Source organism: Ailuropoda melanoleuca, chromosome 6 (genome assembly GCF_002007445.2).
Source record: "Ailuropoda melanoleuca isolate Jingjing chromosome 6, ASM200744v2, whole genome shotgun sequence".
Lineage (NCBI taxonomy): Eukaryota > Metazoa > Chordata > Mammalia > Carnivora > Ursidae > Ailuropoda > Ailuropoda melanoleuca.
This window is the reverse complement of record NC_048223.1, coordinates 21,785,752-21,808,305: the sequence shown is the minus strand read 5'-3', so window position 1 is coordinate 21,808,305 and position 22,554 is coordinate 21,785,752. Positions and strand designations below refer to the sequence as shown.

General features: G+C 38.4%; 1 protein-coding gene across 1 annotated transcript in view; it reads left to right on the top strand.

Moving 5' to 3' along the window:
- PP2D1 (protein phosphatase 2C like domain containing 1) overlaps positions 1-22,554 on the top strand; it is a 37,484-nt gene that overhangs the window by 12,285 nt on the left and 2,645 nt on the right. The window contains exons 3-4 of the mRNA XM_034661827.1: positions 6,027-6,168; positions 11,767-12,827. Of these exons, the coding sequence (XP_034517718.1) occupies positions 6,027-6,168; positions 11,767-12,827 (1,203 nt within the window). The remainder of the gene's footprint in view (positions 1-6,026; positions 6,169-11,766; positions 12,828-22,554) is intronic.

Here is a 22,554-nt window from a genome sequence, read left to right as displayed (position 1 = left end):
TGATAGTTCATTGTTTTCATTTGCAATTCTCTAGTGACAGACAATTTTAAACATCATTTCCTATGCTTATTTGCCATCTGTATATTTTCTTTGGTGAAGTGTCTGTTCAGATCTTATGCCCATTTTTAAATCCAGTTGTTTGTTCTTTTATTGTGGGGTTTTAAGAGTTCTTTGTATCTTTTGAATACCAGTCATTTGTCAAATATGTGTTTTACAAATATTTTCTCCCAAATTGTGGTTTGTCTTTCCATTCTGTTAGGATATTTTGCAGAGCAATATTTAATTTCAATGAAGTTAATTTTAATGAACTTATCAATTTTTCTCCCATGGACTGAGCTTTTCATATCTAAAAAGTCATTGCCAAACCCAAGGTTACTAGATTTTCTCCTATGTTATCTTTTAGGAGTTTTATAGTTTTCTGTTTTAAAAGGTTTTATTTATTTATTTGAAAGAATAGTCTTCTGTTTTAAATTTAGCTATTTGAACCATTTTGAGTTAATTTTGTGAAAAGTGTTAGATCTGTGTTTAGAGTCTCTCTCTCTCTCTCTTTTTTTTTTTTTTTGCATGAGGATGTCCAGTTGTTCCAGAACCATTTGTTGAAAAGATTATCCTTTCTCCATTGAATTGTCTTTGCTCCATTGTTAAAGATCAATTGATTATATCTATGTAGGTTTATGTCTGGGCTCTCTGTTCTGTTCCATTGATCTCTTTGTCTGTTCTTTCACCAATACCACATTGTCTTGATTACTGTAGCTTTAGTGTAAGTCTTGATGTTGGATAGTGTCAGTTCTCCAACTTTGTTCTTCTTCAATATTGTCTTAGCTACTTATATATTTAAAAGTAGGTTTATTGTTTTCAGAAAAATTATGCCTGTTTATTAAGAAAAAATAAACAATATAGAAAAGTAATACATATGTGAAAAGTTTACCATTATGGAAGATAGGTTTCTAATCAGCGAGAAAAATGTTAACAACACAATGGGGGGAAAAGTATCTGAATCATCAGTTTCAGAGAAAAAGAAAGTTTAGTGCCCTATAAATATTTATAAAAATGTCAACCCTTGTCTTAATTTAAAATGAAAAGAAGTATCAGTAAACTCCTATTTTTCTCTTTTATGCCCATTATTAATTAGGGTACCAAAAATGGTATAAATTGGTATAAAATGTGTAGGTGGCTATTTGGCAAAATTTGAAATATGTGTTCCTTGTAGGAAGAAATTTCTTTTCTTCAGATGATATCCCCAGGCTAAAAACAGTGACTGACACAATAGTGTATCTTCAATAAAGGGCTGTTAAATAAATTTGAAAAATGCAGAATGCACTTAGTCATTGATAGAGGAATTTTGGTACCAGGAATTTATCAAATGGGTATATGTATAGGACTTTTTGTTGTAGCATTATTTTTTTTTTTTAAGGATGTTATTTGTTTATTTAAGAGAGTGAGCACAGGAGCAGGGAGGAGGGATGGGGGAGTGGGGGAATAAACAGACTCCCTGCTGAGCAGGGAGCCCAATGCAGGGCTTGATCCCAGAACTTTGGGATCATGACCCAAGCTGAAGACAGATGCTTAACCGTCTGAGCCACCCAGGCACCCCTTGTTGCAGCATTGTTTGCAAAGGCAAATGCTATTACCAGACTAAATGTCCATCAATAGAGGAAACATTAAATAACTTTTTGTACAATCATACAATAGAATATAATGTAGCTATTAAAAAAGAATGAGGTAGATCTGTATGAACTGATATGGAACAGTGTCAACAATTTACTGCTAAGTGAAAAAAGGAAATTATAGGACAGCATATCTATAACATGAGAATATATAACATACAATCAACTTGTTTTCTGACCCATGTTGTCCAGGGAGTCTCTCCTTGGATGATGCATTGAGGAAGGAAGGAAAGAACTCTTTCACTTGTGTACATTTTCCACTGTAATTAGAAGCTAGTACAAGTTTTATGACTTTTTCTTTTAAATTTGTTTTTTTTAAGATTTTATTTTTAGGGGCGCCTGAGTGGCACAGCGGTTAAGCGTCTGCCTTCAGCTCAGGGCGTGATCCCAGCGTTATGGGATCGAGCCCTACATCAGGCTCCTCTGCTATGAGCCTGCTTCTTCCTCTCCCACTCCCCCTGCTTGTGTTCCCTCTCTCACTGGCTGTCTCTATCTCTGTCAAATAAATAAATAAATAAAATCTTTAAAAAAAAAAAAAAAAGATTTTATTTTTAAGTAATCTCTACACCCAGTGTGGGGCTCAAACTCACAACCTGGAGATCAAGAGTCACATGTTCCACAGACTGAGTCAAGAGCCCCAGATTTATTTATTTATTTATTTATTTATTTATTTATTTATTGTTAAGTATTATTTATTTTTTTAGAGATGTTTTTATTTATTTGAGAGGGAGAGAGAGAGCATGAGCAGGGGGGGCAGAGGGCGAGGGAGGGAGAGAATCTCAAGCCGACTCCCTGCTAAGCTCAGAACCCAACGTGGGGCTTGACCACAAGAGCCTAAACCAAGAGTCAGAGACACAACCAACTCAGCACCCAGGCGTCCCTGATTTATATGTTAGAAATAAAAATGTATGGAAGTTGTATGTAAAAATATAAAAAGGGCATAGATTTTTTTTATTTGAAAATACCATAATTATTTAGGGGAAAGGATACATTTTCATGTAAAAATCTAAATAAAACAAAAATAAAAAAGTAAAGATCTCTTACAATAATAAAACTAATATTAGTTTAGTAAACATTTTTCTAGCTATTTCCTCATGCAGCTGTACAATTTGACAAAAATGAGTTCACCCTATTTATGCTGCTCTGTAGTCTGCATTTTCTCAAATGATATTCAGTGGATTTTTTCTAAATAAGTCAGTTTGCTTTTATAGGCCTTATAGTATGCCAATGTATTTACAACTCATTTAGTAAACTGATTACTGATTTTTAAGCAGTATAAACAATGCTGCCTCATTCATTTTTAAAATAATGAATAGGCACAAAGTAACATTTCGAATCTATACATAAACTATAACAACAATTCTAAGAAGAATAATGTATTTATGACCTAGCCAGACTTTCTGTGGTTGGGACGTCCAGCAAGCACCAGCTTGTGTACCAGGCCCGCATATATGTGTTCATATTCATTGTAACTTTGATTATTATAGCAAAAAAAAAAATTCCATCATTATAGGTAATCTATGTTATAATCTGTTCTATCTTTACATTTTTTATAATATATAATACAGCAGTTAAAAAGAATAGGGTAAGTTGATAGGTACCAACTTAAAAAATCCCCACTGCATACTAGTAAGTGGCAGAAAGCATTTACAGAATAATATTGCGGTTATGTTACAAGTTGTGTTTAAACATACAGGAAAGTGATTTAATGGCGTCTACAAGTGTAGTCCCATCTAAAAATTCATCATACTATACATTTAGAATTTGTGCCATTGACAGTACGCAAATTAAACCTAAATTTAAAAATAGGTTGTGTTTGGATGCCTGGGTGGCTCAGTTGGTTAAGTGTCTGCCTTCGGCTCAGGTCATGATCCCAGGGTCCTGGGATTGAGTCCCACATTGGGCTCCCGGCTCAGCGGGGAGTCTGCTTCTCCCTCTGTGGGCAGCTCCCCCTGCTTGTGTGCGCTCTCTCACTCTGACAAATAAATAAATAAGTAAATCCTAAAAAAAAGAAAGAAAAGAAACTATTTTTAAAAATAAATAAATAGATAAATAAATAAAAATAGGTTGTGCCTACCCCATGTTGGGGGTACAGTTTACTTTAAAAAACAAGTTGTGTCTATATTCACGTGTATAATGTAAATACAAAGAAAGAGTCTGGAATAATATACACCTGATTTTTTGGCAGTAGTTACCTCTGGAAAGGGAGACCTCAGCTTGTCCTTCTATATTGTTTGAATGTTTTAAAAAGGAGAAGGCATTAATTGGGCATCTAGTCAATCAATAAATATAAATACAACATGTTTTTATTTAAGTCAATAAACTAAATAACATAAATAAAATAATCAACGAATAGACAAAATTAACAGACCACAAAGAGACTTTGGAAGAAAACAAGCTGCTGAGAACCTATGTTGAAGACATACCCATCTTCTCCCTTGGGAAGGATTTGAGGACTATGTTTTTTCCATTTTTGCCTCTCTGGAAAGAAACCATTAAGTTGCCAGTAAGGGGGGGTTTCCTACTATTCTAATCCCTGCCCGGCCTGATGCTCGCATGTGGAGGTGAGATATGAACAACCCCTGCAAGGTGCCCAACCCCACCCCAGGGAGTGAGAACCTAAAGGAGACTCAGTACTCGCTTAAAGAACATGCCTCACTCCTTCCCACATTTGTGGTGGCAGCGGGAGGGTGCAGTGGATGGGAACGAATATATAATACTGGCATATGTGGTATGAATTACAAAGTCATTGAATAAGAAGAAATTCAAAGGAAAGCAATCAAACGCCATGTCCCACCAAAGTAGCGAGGATTTGTTTAGGCTCTGCACAGTATTGGCATGGGGTGAGGGGCAATGATGAGAGGTGAAGCTAAACAAATTAGCAGAAGCCAAAGGAGGCAGAGCTTCGTCAAACACATTAAGGAGCTTATCCCAGGAACCAGGGTAAGCCAGTAACAAGCCTTAGGCCATTGGTTCACCTCTGGCCGCTCCAAGGAGAATGCATTGAGAAGCAACCAGACTGGACATGGGGAGAGCAGCTAGGAGGCCCATGCAGGAATCCAGGCAAAACATTTTTGTACCCTGGAACAATGTGAAAGCAGGAGAAAAGGAGACAAGTGCATGAGCAGAGGGATACTGAAGAGAGAGTTCTGATAGGTCTTGGTGATTGATTGCATACATCCAGAAAAGGAGAACAGGGTGGTGGTGGTGTGGCGCCAAATCATCTAGGGTTCAATCAGTAAAAGCTGAACCCTAGGACTTATGGAGTAAGGAATTTGTTGTTGAAATTAGACCTTGCACAGTTCGTAGAAGCAATTGAACATCTGGGAAAGGGAGTTAAATCCCCAACCAGTCAAGCTGAGAAGCCAGGGATGTCCAGCCCCCAAAGTAGGACCTCAAAGGGGAGACTGATGGAGAAGTCTAGAAGAAGCATTTGGCTTTGTGGGTCTAAGAGCAGGCATCTGCTGATGGATCTGGTGCTGCTGTTGGCCAACAGGGCCTACCGTCCAGAGGAAGAGCTGGAGGCAAAGTAGAGGGAGCAAGGACTGCTGGAATCTGCCAGGCACTTCTGCATCTACAGATCATATTGTTGAACCATGATGGCATTCAGATACGGGGCCTCCAAATTCCTTTCTTGGCCAACTCTAACCGGGAACCACACAGGGAAAAGGATTCTGTGAAATAGTTTTTCACCAAGGTGATGGTGGGAGATTCTGGAGGAAATGTAGGGAGTTCCGTTTTGGACATGTTAACTTTGACTTGACTGTAATATATCCCCATGGAAATGTCCAGGAAGCAGTTGCCTAAATTTCTTCAATATGCAAGCAAATTGCTCTAGAACTCTAGTTTTAATCCATCCTGGGGTGAGAGGGTGGAACGTAGCTTTGGATTATGAGGCTGGGAACTAAAGGTGTTGGCCAGGAGTGAGGACAGTCTCAAGAAATAAAAAGGCAATTCAAACAATGTCTAGAACTCAGGTAGTGACTTGGGGCAGTGAGATAGAGTGGGCAGACCGTACAGGGCAAGTAGGCGGAGGCGTCCTGGAGAGATGGCCTGAGATACCTTACCTCTGAGTGAGAAGAGAAGTGGTCTGTACATTAAGGGTAGCCTTCTGGAATCAGTATTTTCAAAGTGCCATGACTTAAAAGAAAAAAACTTACTTGATAGTCACTCCTCTTATTTTTTTAGTCCTATTATGCAGGCACAAGGCAGGATATTTAATGAACGATTCTTCTTTCTGAAATTTCAAGCACAAGTTTGTTAATATAGTTTGTGCCCTTCCTACTTCATACAGTCCTTCAGAATCATAAAGAGAGTTCTGACGGAGGTTCCGGGTGATGTAGTAAACATTCCACACAGAGAGGTCTCCCAGCACATCAGTGGGACCCCCAGCAACCCTGCCACCACCACCACCACCACCACCAGAACCACCTCACTACAGCCATCACCGTCACTATCCAAGTTGGAGGAACGGAGGCTGGGGAAAGGCGCTAAAGAGAAGGTAAAGGGAGGTAACAATTCCAAATGAGCAAGGAAATTATTAGTGCTTTCAGGTAAATTTTCTTCATTTCTATTGGATGACAAATGTAGTCAATGGACATTTTTAAAAAATTCCAGTGTAATAAACATACAGTGCTATATTCATTTCAGGTGTACAATATAGTGATTCAACATTTTTTTCTTTGTAAAGACTTGTTTATTTGAGAGAGAGGGAACATGACGGGGGGATGGGCAGAGAAAGAGGGAGAGAGAATCTCCAGCAGACTCCACAACGAGCACGGAGCCTGACATGGGGCTTGACCTCATGACCCTGAGGTCATGACCTGAGCTGAAATCAAGAGTCAGATGCTTAACCAACTGCACCACTCAGGCGCCTCAGTGATTCAACAACTCTATACATTACTCGGAGCTCACTTAATCCCCCCATTTTTTGGTTTATTTGTATCCAAGTTTTATGAGAAAGCAAACACAATTGTGAGAAACCGGAACACTCAGGGGTGCCTCAGGCTGAATGCACTTGATAACCCTCCCCAGAAGAGTGCTGAAAACTACTTGGCAGAGTCCCTAAATCAGAAAATCAAATTCTGATGTAAGTGATCAAGGCCACAGACAGACAAGTAGGATCCCACAGTAAGTCTAGCAATGGGACCCTGTGAAAGGTCTCACCTGTTTCCTCCATCCTTCCACCCGCTGCCAGTCTGGTAACCGCCAATTTATTCTCTATAGTTAAGAGTCTATTTTTTGGTTTCTCTCTCTTTTTTTTTTTTATACTTTGTTCATTTGTTTTGTTTCTTAAATTCCACGTGAGTGAAATCATATGGGTAGTTGTCTTTCTCTGACTGACTTCACCTAGCATTATACCCTCTAGATCCATCTATGTTGATACAAATGGCAAATTTCATGCTCTTCTATGGCTGGGTAATATCCCATGATATCCATCCCACTTCCTCTTTATTCACTCCTCTATCCATGGACATTTGGGCTGCTTTCATAATCTGGCTACCATAAATAATGCTGCAATAAACCTAGGTGTGCATGGATCCCTTTGAATTACTCTTAAAAAAATTTTTTTTGGGTAAATACTAGTAGTTTGATTACTGGATCATAGAATGGTTCTATTTTAATTTTTAAGGAACCTCCATGCTGTTTTCCACAGTGGGTGCACCGGTTTGCATTCCCACCAACAGTGCACAAGGGTTCCTGTTTCTCCACATTCTCGCCAACACCTGTTGTTTCTTGTGTTTTTGATTCTCGCTGTTCTGACAGGTGTGAGGTGGCATCTATCTCATTGTGGTTTCGATTTGCATTTCCCTGATGATGAGCATCTTTTCATGTGTCTGTTGCCATCTGTAAGTCAATGAACAATTTTATCTGCTGGGTTCTTTTTCCTCCACTTTCTTGGTTATCAAATGAAATCTTTGCTTCCTGTTAGACTATATACACGGTGAAATGTTATATTCTCCGGACTACCTTATACAAAGGAGGGCTCCATCCCTCTCTATACTCTTATTCTGCTATATTTTTCATGTTAGTACTTACCCCATCTGGTATTACATGTTTACATGTTTCCTTAATGTATTGCCTTCATATCTGAATATAAGCTTTACCACAGACCATGCCTGTTTTGTTCACTGCTATATCCCCAGCAAGTAAAACAGTACCTAGCATATTGCAGACACTCAAGTATTTGTTGAATGAATGACACATTACATTCTAAGAATAGCTCCATGTGAGAGAGAACTGTATCATGGCTATTCCCCATATACAGAAAAATAAACTTCTGATATAAAGGATTGGTTCTAAGTCGAATCACAGTAGTAGGGTGCCTTATGTATTGTCCCAGCAATTCATCAAGCCTCAGAAAAACTGCGTCCTTTACATGAACATTACCAAATAGTAGCATTTTGGCCAGAAGAGCTTAATAGCTTTGCCAGTACTCATTTTTCCCCCTACTTCTCTGCTTGCCTCTCCATTTCCTTAGGTGGGTTCTCTTCCTCCTTCCTCCTGCTAACTGGTCGTTCCCTTGGATTTGCCTTGGACTGCCTTGTTGATATCTCTCAACTGTGAGTTTTTCTAGGTCGGCTTCTCCGGTGTCACGATGGCACTGCTAGCTAGATAAGGGGCGAGGTCCCTGGGTGGGCACTGTCCTGGACCTCATCTGACCTGTTTAATTCTTTATATGAGCCCATGAATGGCTCTGCAAACTCCTCGCCTCGAAGCTTCAAGCCTTATCTATCTGCATCCTCAGCCTCATGCATGCACAGCAGTCGGCCTGTTGTAGGTATTGAAGAGGTGAATGGATGCTGATCAAATTTGTTGATGGGTCTGAAGTGTGTATCAGTGAAATTGATATAATTTTAGCATTTGCTTTTACATATTTCAATAAAAATAATAGAATGAAATAAAAAAATAAAATGGCTGAAGACAAAGATGAAACAAGAATGAAAAAATGTTGATAATGGTTGAAGCTGATAATGGGTATATAGGGGCTCATTATACTCTTCCATTTTTGTGTACTTTTAAATTTTTCTGTTAAAAAAACACAACAATTTGTTGTTGAGGCAAAGCCAGGAAGGCCTACTAATATGCTAATAGTTTCAGAAGCATTTATGAGGTGGAAATTTATAAATAAAATTTTACAATAGGAATGAGTAGCTATATTCAATACAGTTGTGCCCTTCAGGGAATTAAATATAAATAAGGAAAGCAGCAAAACATTTAAAATTTTTCAGAGCTTTGCCTGTTTAATTTTTAATCATACTACCATATGTAAACCATATATGAAGGTTGCTAAAGCCCTTTGTCAATTATATGGTATACCACCTTATTTATCATTTACCATAGAAAATTTTCCTCCCTAGAAATAAGACTTTTGCATAGCATATAGAATGAAATTCTACTGGGAACAATCTTAAAGATATTTGCCTATTTTCTGTAGCCATTGTATTACTTTATTTAAGCATTCATTTTTAATTTACATATGTTTCTCAAAATTGCGTTCCACTTTTTTTAAGTCTTTATTTATTTAAGTAATCTCTGCACCCAATGTGGGGCTTGAACTCACAACTCCAAGATCAAGAGTCCCATGCTCCTCCAACTGAACCAGCCAGGTGCCCCTAAATTGTGTTCTGTTTTATATGTCCAGTTTATTATTATTTGTTAAACTGAGTAACAACTGTAGCAAAGCAATGATATATACAATTTGCTGCAACATGGTAATAAATACATAATAACACAATTCTGAAACACTCAGATTCGGGTACTGCTATTAAAAAAATCCTCTCCCAGGGCACCTGGCTGGCTCAGTCGGTAGAGCAGGCAACTCTTGATCTCAGGATTTTAAGTTCAAGTCCCAAATTGGGTATAAAAATTACTTTAAAAAAAATCCTTCCCCATTGATTTACTGATTTTTTTCCTTAAATTAGTTTTATATAGAATATATTTTCCCCTAACCATTACAATTTCCTGTCTTCATGTGATATGTTTTCATTTGGTACAGTCCTAAGTGTCCTTTTTGCTTAGGCTAGAAGGAGCAGGCCCTTTTTGAATGTCCCCTGTTGCCAATTGCTTCACCATTTATCTCATTTGATGCTATAAATAATCCTGTTCATTTACAGATAAGAAAGCAGGTATTCAGAGAAGCTTAATAACTTAGCTAAGGCCATATAATTTGTAAGTGAAGACAGATTTTTTTTTTGAAGACAGTTTTTTCTTTAAATCCAAACTCTACATTGTTCATAGTATATTGTTTTGTCTCTCCATATTCAAGCTTTCAATAATGAGGCCATGACTTAGTATTGAGTAATAATGGCAGATTCTAGGATGGTATGCAAAATGTGACTCTTATTTACATTTCAGGAAAGATGACACCTATATATATTTTATATGTAAATATATTTATGTAAGTAATGTTAATACTATTAATATATTATTGTACACTTAATTATTATATGTAATGTAATATTAATGATATAGTTATACTATTAATCCATAATGTATATTATAATCATAATACATTTGTATATAATAATAAATATATTATTAATATATTACAATTTATCTTATACATACATATTTGGAAAGATAGATAACAGGCCATTAACCAAGACTGGGATTTGGGAGGTGGGGTGAGGCTGGGAAAACAAGGAGAACACTCTTTCATCTCTAGTTTGTGTCTTTCTGTCTTGAACTTAAAAATGATTATGCATTACTTTTATGCTTGGAGAGATTATTATGATTTTGCCCTTAGTACTAAATGGACTTATTTCTTATTTTAACAACTATCGACATTCTTGAATACCTGTTACTATGCTTGAAATATTTCAAGTCCCTATGGGCCTCAGACATTTTTATTGTTGTAGGCCCATCTAACACATTAAATGTACACAGATCAAATACAACTTCTATGAGTTGAGTCGAAGTTAAATGTAACTTACATGAAGTTGAGTTGAAGTTAACAACATGTCATGTTTAAATAAACATTTAAAGTTACCAACTTTGATTTTTTAGGTTTAAAAAAAAATTTTTAAAGATTTTATCTGCTTTAGTGGTACCTGGGTGGCTCAGTCAGTCAAGGGTTTGCCTTCTGCTCAGGTTGTGATCCCAGGGTCCTGGGATTGAGCCCTTCATTGGGGTGGGGGAGTCCCTGCTCAGCGGGGAGTCTGCATCTCCCTCTGCTTCTTCCCCTGCTCATGTGCGCTCTTTCTGAAATAAATTATAAAATAACATCTTTTTTTCTTTAAAAAAGATTTTATTTATTTTAGAAAGAGAAAGCACAAAAGCAGGGGAAGGCACAGAGAGGGAGGGAGGGAGAGGGAGAGAATCTCAAGCAGACATGGCGCTGAGTGCAGAGCCTCATGCAGGGCTCAATCCCACCATCCTGAGATCATGACCAAAGTCAGAACCAAGAGTTGGATGCTTAGCTGACCGAACCACCCAGGCACCCTTCCTATTCATTTTCCTGTGAACCCTTTAAGTAGAAAAAAAAAAAAAAAAGTATTTTCAGCAAGATAAAATGGAGTACAAAAATAATTATGCTCAAATTTTAAATCAAATACCTAGGTCTCAAGCATATACCTTCACATGCCTGGGATATAATCTTGTGCCTATTTCTCTGAGTATTTATTCTTAGATTTCTAGTTGACTTTGTAGAGACTTTGCCTAATTTTATTCGGGCATACTCAGTTCAATCATCAATTTTTTGAGTACTTCCTGTGTATTTTTTTGGGAATGATAGAAAGATGCATCAGAATATTCAGTGGTAGGCCCATATCGAATCACGAGGACCTAAAGCAAATTGCAAAGACAATGGTCTGCTTGAAAGGATTTTCAATGTATTGGGGCACATGGTGGCTCAGTGGGTTAAGGACCTGAGTCTCCACTTCAGCTCAGGGCTCAGGTCATGATCTCATGGATGGAGAGATCAAGCCTGGGTTCGGGCTCTGTGCTCAGCAGGGAGTCTGCTTGAAGATTCTCTTCCTCTGTGCCCGCCAGGTGCTCACTCTCTCACTTTCTATGATAATAAATAAATCTTAAAAAAAAAAAAAAGACTTTCAATGTGTCATTCCTGACATGTAAATATCTTTTGTCCTCTTTGCAGAGTGTTTTGGAAATCAAGGGAATGGAATGAAAGAAAATCAACATTTGATTGGGAAAAGGAAATCCCACTTTCCTTGAGAAGAAGGTATTTTAGGAGGAGAAAGAACAGACCATCAAGAGGCTCTGAAGACCTTGAAGAGCAGCATGATCAAATGATCACATTTCCCTGTTCCATGTGCAAGCACGAAATGGATCTACCTGAAATCTTCCTCCATAAAAGGCAGCATGTGGCTCTGGCCACCTTGGGGTTTCAATGGATGGGTGGAAAGAAGCCAGCGCTCCCAGTGATTTCCATTCAGAGACAGTTTATAATCACTAAACTATTGTCATTTTCTATATTCACTGAAAAAATCCTACAGAGCATTAATAATGCTTTTGAGCTACTTTGGAAGAAACAAATACCAGCATACTATAAGATTACTGATAACGTCCACAGGAGTTCCATATATTCTCAAACAGTCTGTCACGCATTGATTAAAGGTGTAGCCGTTTGTGAAGATAGAAATTCTACATGGAAAGCTGACATGAATGATAAATTCACTGTGGTGAATAACTTTGGCAACAAACCTGAGGTATGTTTTTTTGGTTTGTTCGATGGACATCATGGTTCCTCAGCGGCAGACTTGACATCAAGGGAACTCCCAGTTTTACTCCTCCACCAGCTTTCCGGGTTTGATCCTTCCTACCAAATGACCCCCGAAGAGCAAAATGTCATCAAATCCTTTCACACAGTATTTAGGGAAGAATACATAGCTGTAGAAGAACTTTTTTCCTCCATAAAGAAAAAGAGAAAAACAGTGAAACGTGAGTATGAGAACATACACAAAGCCTTTGCAAAAGCATTTTGGAGAATGGATAGGCTTTTACGTCTCGGAAGGAATGAAGTATCCAGGGTTCGGTGGAGCGGCTGCTCTGCAGTTACTTGTATATTGGAAGGCAACATTAAAAAATCCTATGCTAAGAAGAATTGGAAAATCAATAAGGGTGATGGCTTGGCAAACAGTGTCCCTTCCCAGACGATGCCACAAATAATTTCTGGAGTACTCCATATTGCAAACACTGGTATGTACACGGAGGCGTGCGCATTACACCTTACGTTTATTTTTTATTCCTGGCCACAAAACTTCTCTTGATTCCGGAGCTATTTAGTGACCTATGATTTAGTGACTTACTAATGCCTTGAAATTCCATTGACTAGTTTAAGAAATCATCAGCAACCACAGTTTAGATGCAGATTGCAGGCACAAAAATAATTGTAATTTTTTTCCCAAGAAGGAACATATATGTAATAATTCGAATGAAACATTAAATTTTCTAAATGGGGTAGCAATACAGCTGTAGATAAAGGCAAAGCATACATATTACATTTACTTAGATCCGAATGAAACAAAAAACATTTCCCATACTTCCCTTTTTCAGGAGAATGGAAAGTTCTTTGAGGATTGTCACAAGTCTGGTTGTCTATACTGGTCAGTTATTCTGATAACACATTTGCAATAGGTCACTTGTGCTCACTGGCCAAGTAGCATCAATTTATTTTTTATTTTTTTAAAAGATTTTATTTATTTATTCGACAGAGATAGAGACAGGCAGCGAGAGAGGGAACACAAGCAGGTGGAGTGGGAGAAGAAGAAGCAGGCTCATAGCGGAGGAGCCTGATGTGGGGCTCGATCCCATAACGCTGGGATCACGCCCTGAGCCGAAGGGAGATGCTTAACCGCTGTGCCACCCAGGCACCCCAAGTAGCATCAATTTAATTTTAGAGAAAACAATAGTTTGTGCCTCAAGTTTATAAGCATATACTCTCTTCTCCAAACATTTGGCTATATTTTTTAAATTGTATTTCAAGAAGCAATCCTTTCAGTGTTAAAGTTCTGCCTTGGGAGCTTGCCAAAATGGAAAGCCCATACATAAAACATTTTTAGCAAAGTTAAGCTGAGTTAATTAGGTTTAATTAGGTTTCTACTACCCCTTTCATCAATAGAGTTGTTGTTGTTGTTGCTATTATTATTATTACTTTTATTTATTTGTTTTTTAAAGATTTTATTTATTTGACAGAGACACAGCGAGAGAGAACACAAGCAGGGGGAGTGGGGGAGGGAGAAGCAGACTTCCTTCTGAGCAGGGAGCCTGATGGGGGCTTGATCCCAGGACCCCAGGATCACGACCCGAGCTGAAGGCAGACACTTAATGACTGAGCCACCCAGGCGTCCCATATCATTATTATTATTATTTTCGAGTAAACTCTATCCCCAGTGTGGGGCTCAAACTCACGACCCTGAGATCAAGAATCTCATGGTCTACCGACTGAGCCAGTAAGGTGTCCCTGTATAGAGCTGTTATTTTTTTTTTTCTGAGATTTCATTTATTTGAGAGAGAAAGCAAGAGAGAGCATGCACAAGATGAAGGATAGAGGAGGAAGCAGACTTCCAGCTGAGCAGGGAGCCTGATGTGGGACTTGATCCCAGGACTCCGGGATCATGACCTGAGCCAAAGGCAGATGCTTAACTGACTCAGCCACCCAGGCGCCTGATAAGCAAGGACAGTTTATTTATTTTCTTATTTTTAAAGATTTTATTTATTTATTTGTGAGAGAGTGCACAAGCAGGGGGAGTAGCAGGCAGAGGGAGAAGCAAGCTCCCTGCTGAGCAAGGAGTCTGATGCAGCATTCGATCCCAGGACCCCGGGATCATGACCTGAGCTGAAGGCAGATGCTTAACTGAATGAACCCCCTGGTGTCCCTAGAGTTATTATTAATAATAGTGTCCACTTACTGAATATTGAATATAGCCTAATTTCTCATTTAGTCATATAAGAACCCTGATATCTAAAGATACCCTCTAAGTATTTTTTAAATGTACTTGACATATAACATTGTGCAAGTTTAAAGTATATTAATATGATACATGTATATATTGTAATATGATTGCCATTCAGGTGATAATTAGCAGTTCTATCATGTTACATAATTATCATTTCTTTTTGGTGGTGGAAACAAATTCTAGATGCAGCAAGTTTGATGGTTATAATATAGTATTATTCTCTACATTCCCTATACTGTGGATTAGATCTCTAGGACTTATTTACTACTTGCTGCAAGTTCTGTTCTATCTCCCACCACCTCCCTCGTATCTAAGTGGTGTTAGCCCATTTTTCCACATGAGAAAATGGAAGCTCAGAGAGGTGAGAGAAAGACCTTGTTCAGGGTCTCGGAGGTAATAGGAATTGGAACTGGAAATCAGGCCCTCTATGTCACACTGCAACTGAAGGGAATTGCTTCCACAACCTGAGGGGGCTGGCCCTCAGCAAGTGGGACAATGTGTCTCAGACGGCTCCAAACAAAAACCAGATAATCACAAAGACCACCACAACATCAAGGTCCCTGGATATTAGCCTGTTTCTGATCTAGCTCTGGTTCTGGGCCCAAGAGGAGTACTCCAGATTAAGCAAGAAAAGGAAGCCAAGTCCAATGCCAGTTTCCTCAGAATTTTTGTCATTTCTCAGACTTTACGCTGAGGTTCCAGATGGCTTCAGAGCAGGTCTATTTCATGCACAGTTTTCAGATTTCACGGCACTCTGGGAACTGACCCGTATTCTTGGACGTGGGACCTCCATTAGAAAATGTCATTACACATCAGGGGTCGTTGTAAAATTAAAGGAAGAATTATGAGACAGTGAATAACTGGACATTATCATTAAACGTCTAATTTCCTATGATTCACTACTTCCAGGATCACTGCTGTTTGGCTGGTTCTAATCTCCAGGTCAAACATTTGTTGGATCTAATTTTCAGGCTTACATAATTGTGTTAAACTGTTATCATTTAGGCATCCTTCATTTTAATAGAAACAAATATGTAGGGAAAAATTGCACCTTGTGAAAAGGAGGTCGTGATTGATGATACAAGAGTGCTCCTGAAAGAAAGTGATTTAAATGGGTTCCAAAAAGTAAATTTTCACAGAAAATTATCGAGAGCATGTGTTGTATTTTATAAAACAAGACCTATAACTATAGCAAGGGATTTTATTTTTCCTGTATTTTCCTGTATTTCCTGTGCAAATTTATTTAAATTTGTAAAATACCAGTGTCATCACAACTCGGGAATTAAAGAAAACAAAACAAAAACCTCACTATATAATGAAACATGAGTGCAATAATGAAACCATTGAATAAATGTTGAATTTGTACATGTGGGAAAAAATATTTTGAAACTGACATTCTTGACTTTTTTATTCTTAGTGCTTCCCATTTATATTACATTTTATAATTTCTCTTGGTGTTCTCCTATTTTACTTCAATTAATCCTCATAGAATTAAAACACTAACAGACGCATTTATACAGAATACATAATTACACTTTTTCCCTAAATAAACTCAAAATAAACCACAAAATTTACATTTCTAGTTAACCATACTAGTTCCTTATAAACATAAGGGATTCTTATTTGATCCCTTTGTTTTCCCCAGTGCTTTTATTTTTAATAGCTTTATTGAGATATAATTCACAAAGCACACAGTGCACCCATGTAAAGTGTACAGTCACAGATGCGTACAACCATCCCCACAGTCAATTCTAGGACATTTTCATCTTCTTAAAAGAAACCCAGTACCCTTTGGCAATCAGCTCTCTCACCTGCCATTTCTCCAAGTCCAAGCAACCACTAATCTACATTCCATCTCTATACATTTCCCTATTTTGGGCACTTCCAATAAATGTAATCACAGAACGTGTGTTCTTTTGTGACGGTCTTCTTTCACTTCTCATGTTTTTGGAGGTTTATCCGTGTTGTAATACGCATTAGTACTTCTTTCCTTTTTGTTGCTGAATAGTATTTCACTGTAGAGTTATGCTGCTTGTTGCTTATCCATTTATTCAGCGGAAAAACATTTGAGTTGTTTCTCACTTGTGGCTATTGTGAATAACGCAGACGTCGACATCGTGCATACGTTTTTGCGCGGACAGGTTCTCACCCCCTTGGATATATACCCAGGACTGGGATTCCTCGGTCATCAGGTAATTCTACACTTAACCGTTCGAGGAACTGCCAAACTACTTTCCAAAGTGGCTCTACCATTTCACTATCCTGCCAGCGACGTATGAGGATTTTACCTTTTACACATTCTCCCAACGCTGTCTTTCTGATTCTAGTCACCCTAATGGGTATGAAGGGGAATTGATTTGCACTTCTCTGTTGACTCATGATGCTGAATACCTCTTTATGTGCTTATTAGTCATTTGAATATCTTCCTTTAAGAAACGTCTACTCAAATCTTTTGTCTATTTTTTAATTGGGTTTCCTTGTCTATTGAGTTGCAAGATTTTTTTTTTTTTAAGATTTTTATTTATTCGACAGAGATAGAGACAGCCAGCGAGAGAGGGAACACAAGCAGGGGGAGTGGGAGAGGAAGAAGCAGGCTCATAGTGGAGGAGCCTGATGTGGGGCTCGATCCCAGAATGCCGGGATCACGCCCTGAGCTGAAGGCAGACGCTTAACTACTGAGCCACCCAGACGCCCAGCAAGATTCTTTTTTTATATTCTGGATACAAGCCCCTTATCAGATGTATGATTAGTAAATATTTTAATTCCATGGGGTTTTTTTTTCCTCTTCCTTGTTATCTTCTGAAGCAAAAATACTTTAATTTTGATGAAATCCAATTTATGAACTTTGTTATTTTGATGCTTGTACTTCTACTGTCAAACCCATGAGACCATTGCCTAATCCAAGGCCACAGAAACTTACACCAGTGTTTTGTTCTAAGAGATTTATAGTTTTATCTCTTACATTCAGGTCTATTATCCATTTTGAATTAATTCTCTATGTGTCATGGGGTAGGGGTCCAACTTCATTCTTTTCTATGAGGATACATAGTTGTATATTATCTCTTTACTACCTTCTTTTGAATTAATATCTTTATTCCTATCTATCTCCTTTGTTAGGTGGTTAGCTATAACTCTTTGTTACGTTATTTTATGTTTATAGTATACATCTTTAACTTCTGACAGTCTACCTTCAAATGATATTATACCATTTTACATATAGAATAAAATCCTTATGGGGCACCTGGGTGGCTCAGTTGGTTAAGTGTCTGCCTTCGGCTCAGGTCATGATCCCAGGGTCCTGGCATTGAGCCCCACATCGGGCTCCCTGCTCAGTGGGGTGTCTGCTTCTCCCTCTCCCTCTGCTGCTCCCCCTGCTTGTGCTCTAAGTAAAATCTTTAAAAAAGAAAAATCTTTATGACAGCGTAATTTTTTCTTCCCTCTCAGACTTTATACTATTTTGTTCATATGCATATATATGAACTTGTCTCTTTTTATACAGGCATATCTAGGAGGTATTGTGAGTTTGGTTCCAGACTTCCACAATAAAGCAAATATTGCAATAAAGTGAGTCAAATAATTTTTTGTTTCCCAGGGCCTGTAAGTTATGATCACACTGTCTTGTAGTCTGTTAAGTGTGCAATACATGATGTCTAAGAAGCCAATGTGCCCACCTTAATGAAAACTATTTTATTGCTAAAAAACGCTAATCATCATCTGAGGTCTCACTAGTGAGTTGTTACCTTTTTTGCTGGTGGATGGTCTTGCCTTGACATTGATGACTGCTGGCCAGTCAGGGTGATGGTTACTGAGGTTTTGGGTAGCTACAGCGATTTCTTAAAATAAGACAATAAAGCTTGCCACATCGGTTGTTCTTCCTTTCATGAATGATTTCTCTGTGGCATGTGATGCTGCTTATTCATATCTGGCCCACAGCCGGACTTCTTTCAAAATCAGAGTCAATCCTCTCAAACCCCACCATTGCTTTATCAACTGAGTTTATGTGATAATCTAAATCCTCTGTCATCATTTCAATGATCCTCACAGCATCCTCACCAGGACTAGATTCCATCTCAAGAAACCACTTTCTTTGCTCATCCGTAAGAAGCCACTTCTCATCTCTTTCGTTTGGCCGTGAGACGGCAGCGATCCAGTCACAGCTGCAGGCTCCACTTCTAATTCTCGTTCTCTCGCTATTTCTACCACATCCGCAGTGACTTAACTGCACTGGTTTTGAACCCCTCCAAGTCATCCATGAAGATTGGAATCGACTTCCAAACTCCTGTTCATGTTGCTATTTTGACCTCTGCCCATGCATCATTAATGTTTTTAATGGCATCTAGAATGGTGAATACCTTCGAGAAGTTTTGAACTTACTCTGCCCAGATCCATCAGAGGAGTGATTATTTACGGTAGCTATCACCTCATAGAAGTATTTAAGTAATGACTTAAAGTCAAAATGACTCCTTCATCCACGGGCTGCAGAATGGATGTTGTGTTCGCAGGCATGAAACCATCAATCTTGTACATCATCAGAGCTCTTGGGTGAGCAGTTGCGTTATCATTGAGCAGTAATATTTTGAATCTTTCTAAAAATTTTTTATCCTGAGCAGGAGGTCTCAATAGTGGGCTTAAAATATTCAATAAACTGAATACATGCACTGTGATCCAGGCTTTGTTATTCCATTTATAGAGCACAGGCAGAGTAAATTTCTTAAGACAATTCTTAAGGGCCCTAGGGTATCTGGAATTGGAAATGGGCATTGGTAAATGAGTGGTTTAGTGTATCTATTCCAGTATCTTTATGTCTAGATTGTACATATGTTTTTTTTTTTTTTAAGATTTTATTTGAGAGGGAGGAGAGCGGGAGGGTGAGGAAGATGGAGAATCTCTAGCAGACTCCGTGTTGAGTCTGTCCGAGGTCACGACCTGAGCCGAAACCAAGAGTCTGAGCCACCCAGGTGCCTCAGTGCATATTAGTTCTTAATAATTCCCTTTAATGAGGCCCCAGAAACTACTATTGCACTATTGTACTAGTGATGCAACCTTATATAACTGGTGAGCTTCACTCTTCTTATGCATTAAAACATGGGTATGCTTACCTTGAGGTTGTGAGGATTAAAGGAATCACTTACGGGTGCCTGGGTGGCTCAGTTGTTAAGCATCTGCCTTCGGCTCAGGTCATGATCCCAGTGTTCTGGGATCGAGCCCCGCATCGAGCCCAGCATTGGGCTCCCTGCTCTGCAGGAAGCCTGCTTCTCCCTCTCCCACTCCCCCTGCTTGTGTTCCCTCTCTCTCTGCCTGTCAAATAAATAAAAATCTTAAAAAAAAAAAAAAAGGGAATCACTTGGTAACCTTGAGGACAAGGGCTTGAGGTGGTCAACAATTAAGGAACTGTGAATAGTAGAAAGTATTGGGTAAAGCTATGACTGGTCTCTGGATCTAGAATGAGCTCATCGGACAGAAAACTAGGTCACTAGGAAACAAAAGTAGCTTCTGGTAATCATTTCCAGCCCCATCCTTTTTCTTTAAAACCTAATTCAGGTCCTGGGATGTAGTCCCGCTTTGGGCTCCTTGCTCAGCAGGGAGCCTGCTTCTCCCTCTGCCTGCTGCTCCCTCTGCTTGTGCTCTCTGACAAATAAATAAAATCTTTAAAACCTAATTCAATTTCAGAATCATCTTATTTCATGCAGGAAAGAAACCATATTCTTAAATAACACTGACCTTTTATATGCTTTACCTTCCCTCTCTCCCCTTTTAGGGGTATGTTGGTGGTGAACTCATATATACAAACCTGATTCTGAAAACACATTCAACAAATATTTGAAAGTTAGTTGAGACTGATGTGTAAAGTATTGTTAGGCTCCAGATGTACAATGGCGAATTTGAGTTTCATGCTCATACAGCCTATAAAATGAACAAAGAGATCTTTTGAATAATCAATGAAAACTAGCTCCCCATCAGCAAGGCTCTCACACTGATCATCAGTAGGAAGTCATAAACCTGGTGCCCGTGCATACAAATTCATCCTTTTCTACCAAAATCAGTGTCTTGCAGAAAAACTGAATATAGGTTGTTTCCCTGACCTCATTTACATACATTTTGTTAAGCTTCCAGTTTAGGTATACCTCACTGATGTTCGAATTTCCTGTTTTTTCATGCTCCAATTGCTTTTTCTTTCCCCAGTAACTATTTCATTTCCCAGGCTCCAAGTTATTGTTCCTTACTTCTTTAAGCCTATAAATCTTCAAAAGAATTAAAAGGTTTTTTTTTTAAATAAATGTGTCTAAAATCAAACATTTATAGCTTCATCTCCATCTTTTTTCGATTGCCTCTCTTTCCCTGATTTCCCCTTTAGGGGACCCAAGGGAAAAAAAAACACCTTTACCAAGTTTCAACTTACTAAATTACCTTCTTAAATCTTCACAATAACCTTGACAAAAAAAATAACATTGCAGGTGGAAAACTGTAACTCAGGGAAATAAAGTGACTAAATGAAGGTCACATAAAGCTGGAATTAAAGCCCAACCAAGTGTGTCAGACTCCGAGTGTTTCCACTTCCCCATGCCATTTCTTCCAAACCAAGCTAAATTTTTATTTCTGGGCACTCCTGCATCCTAGGTATGTTTTTCTTCCACCACATACACTTTATCTTTCTTTTCCCTCCAGTTCTTTTTTAAAATTTTCCTGTTATCTTCAATAGTGAGTGACTTTATCTGAAAAAAAAAAAAAAAGAATCTTCATCTCGCCCATTCAGATCTAGAATTCCCTTGTGATTTCAAGGTACTCCGAAGTTTACAGGAGTATTCTTCATTTTCACAAGTTGAAGATAACCCAGCTATTAATTGTAGGAGGCAGTTGCATCATTGCTCTCTGTATAAGGAACACTTTGCCTAACTATGAGATGGCTGGAGTATCATCTCAAAGCAGTTTTTCTAATTCCCATATAATTAATGTCCCTCTTGCAATAACCCTGTTCCACTTTTGTTCTGATAACATTTTCTGAAGAGCACAATCTCTCCAAACTTCTGAAGCTGGTAAATTTGTCTGGCAATTTGAAATATTTATGCCCAGATTCACGAACTTTTGCATAAGTGTCTTCAGATAGCTCACTGCCTATTCTCATTCCCACCAGAGAGATGTTCAAGGAACCTTTCTTTAAAGCCAATCTTTAAATTGTCATGAACTGTTCCTCTCCCCTTTCAGTTCCCCAGACACTTGGACATACAGGGTTATTTAAATCTTCCTCCAATTTCCCATCTTCCTTGTGGCTTTTGTTCATTATTCTATCCTAGCTTTCAGCTTAAATGTAGTCAACTGTTTTCAACAATCCCACTTGCAGCTGACAGCATATGCAACCTAGGCTCAGGCAAAAAAAATTACTAACTCTGCACATAGAGTTTTTCTTCTTGCTTGTTCCAATAGTACTCTTCGAAGGCCTGAATCTCACTTTGCCTCTACTTCCTGGGCTATGCATGAATGGTTGAAACTCAGTAGGTATCTCTCCTTCACTTTTTTCTTCGCACACCATTCACGTAGGAAAGGATGTGAATTATTCAGAAGGCAGTTTCTTTTTCATCAGGGTAAGCAAACTGTCAACTAACTTAAAGTCAGACAGCAAGTAAATGGTAGAATAAAAAGTACAACCAAGATTCAATGTCCCTTCTTCTAGCAAGTTCTACTGTGTTGAGCCCAAGGGATGTTCACAACAGTAAAATAAGCCAAAATGGCATTTCCCACTGTCTAGTATAGCAATTGGGCGGGGGTGGGGTGGGGAGGCAAACAGTGCATAAGGCTATGCTTAGCAATTTCTGCAGAGATAACTAAAATAAAAAATACCAGTTTACCACCTTTCCATTGTAACAACATAATTGTACTGAATTATTTTCAAACCACACAACAGAGGAACAATACATTTTTTTGCTGAGTGGGCTTCGACTTGCCACACGCAAATGAAACACTTAGTCAGT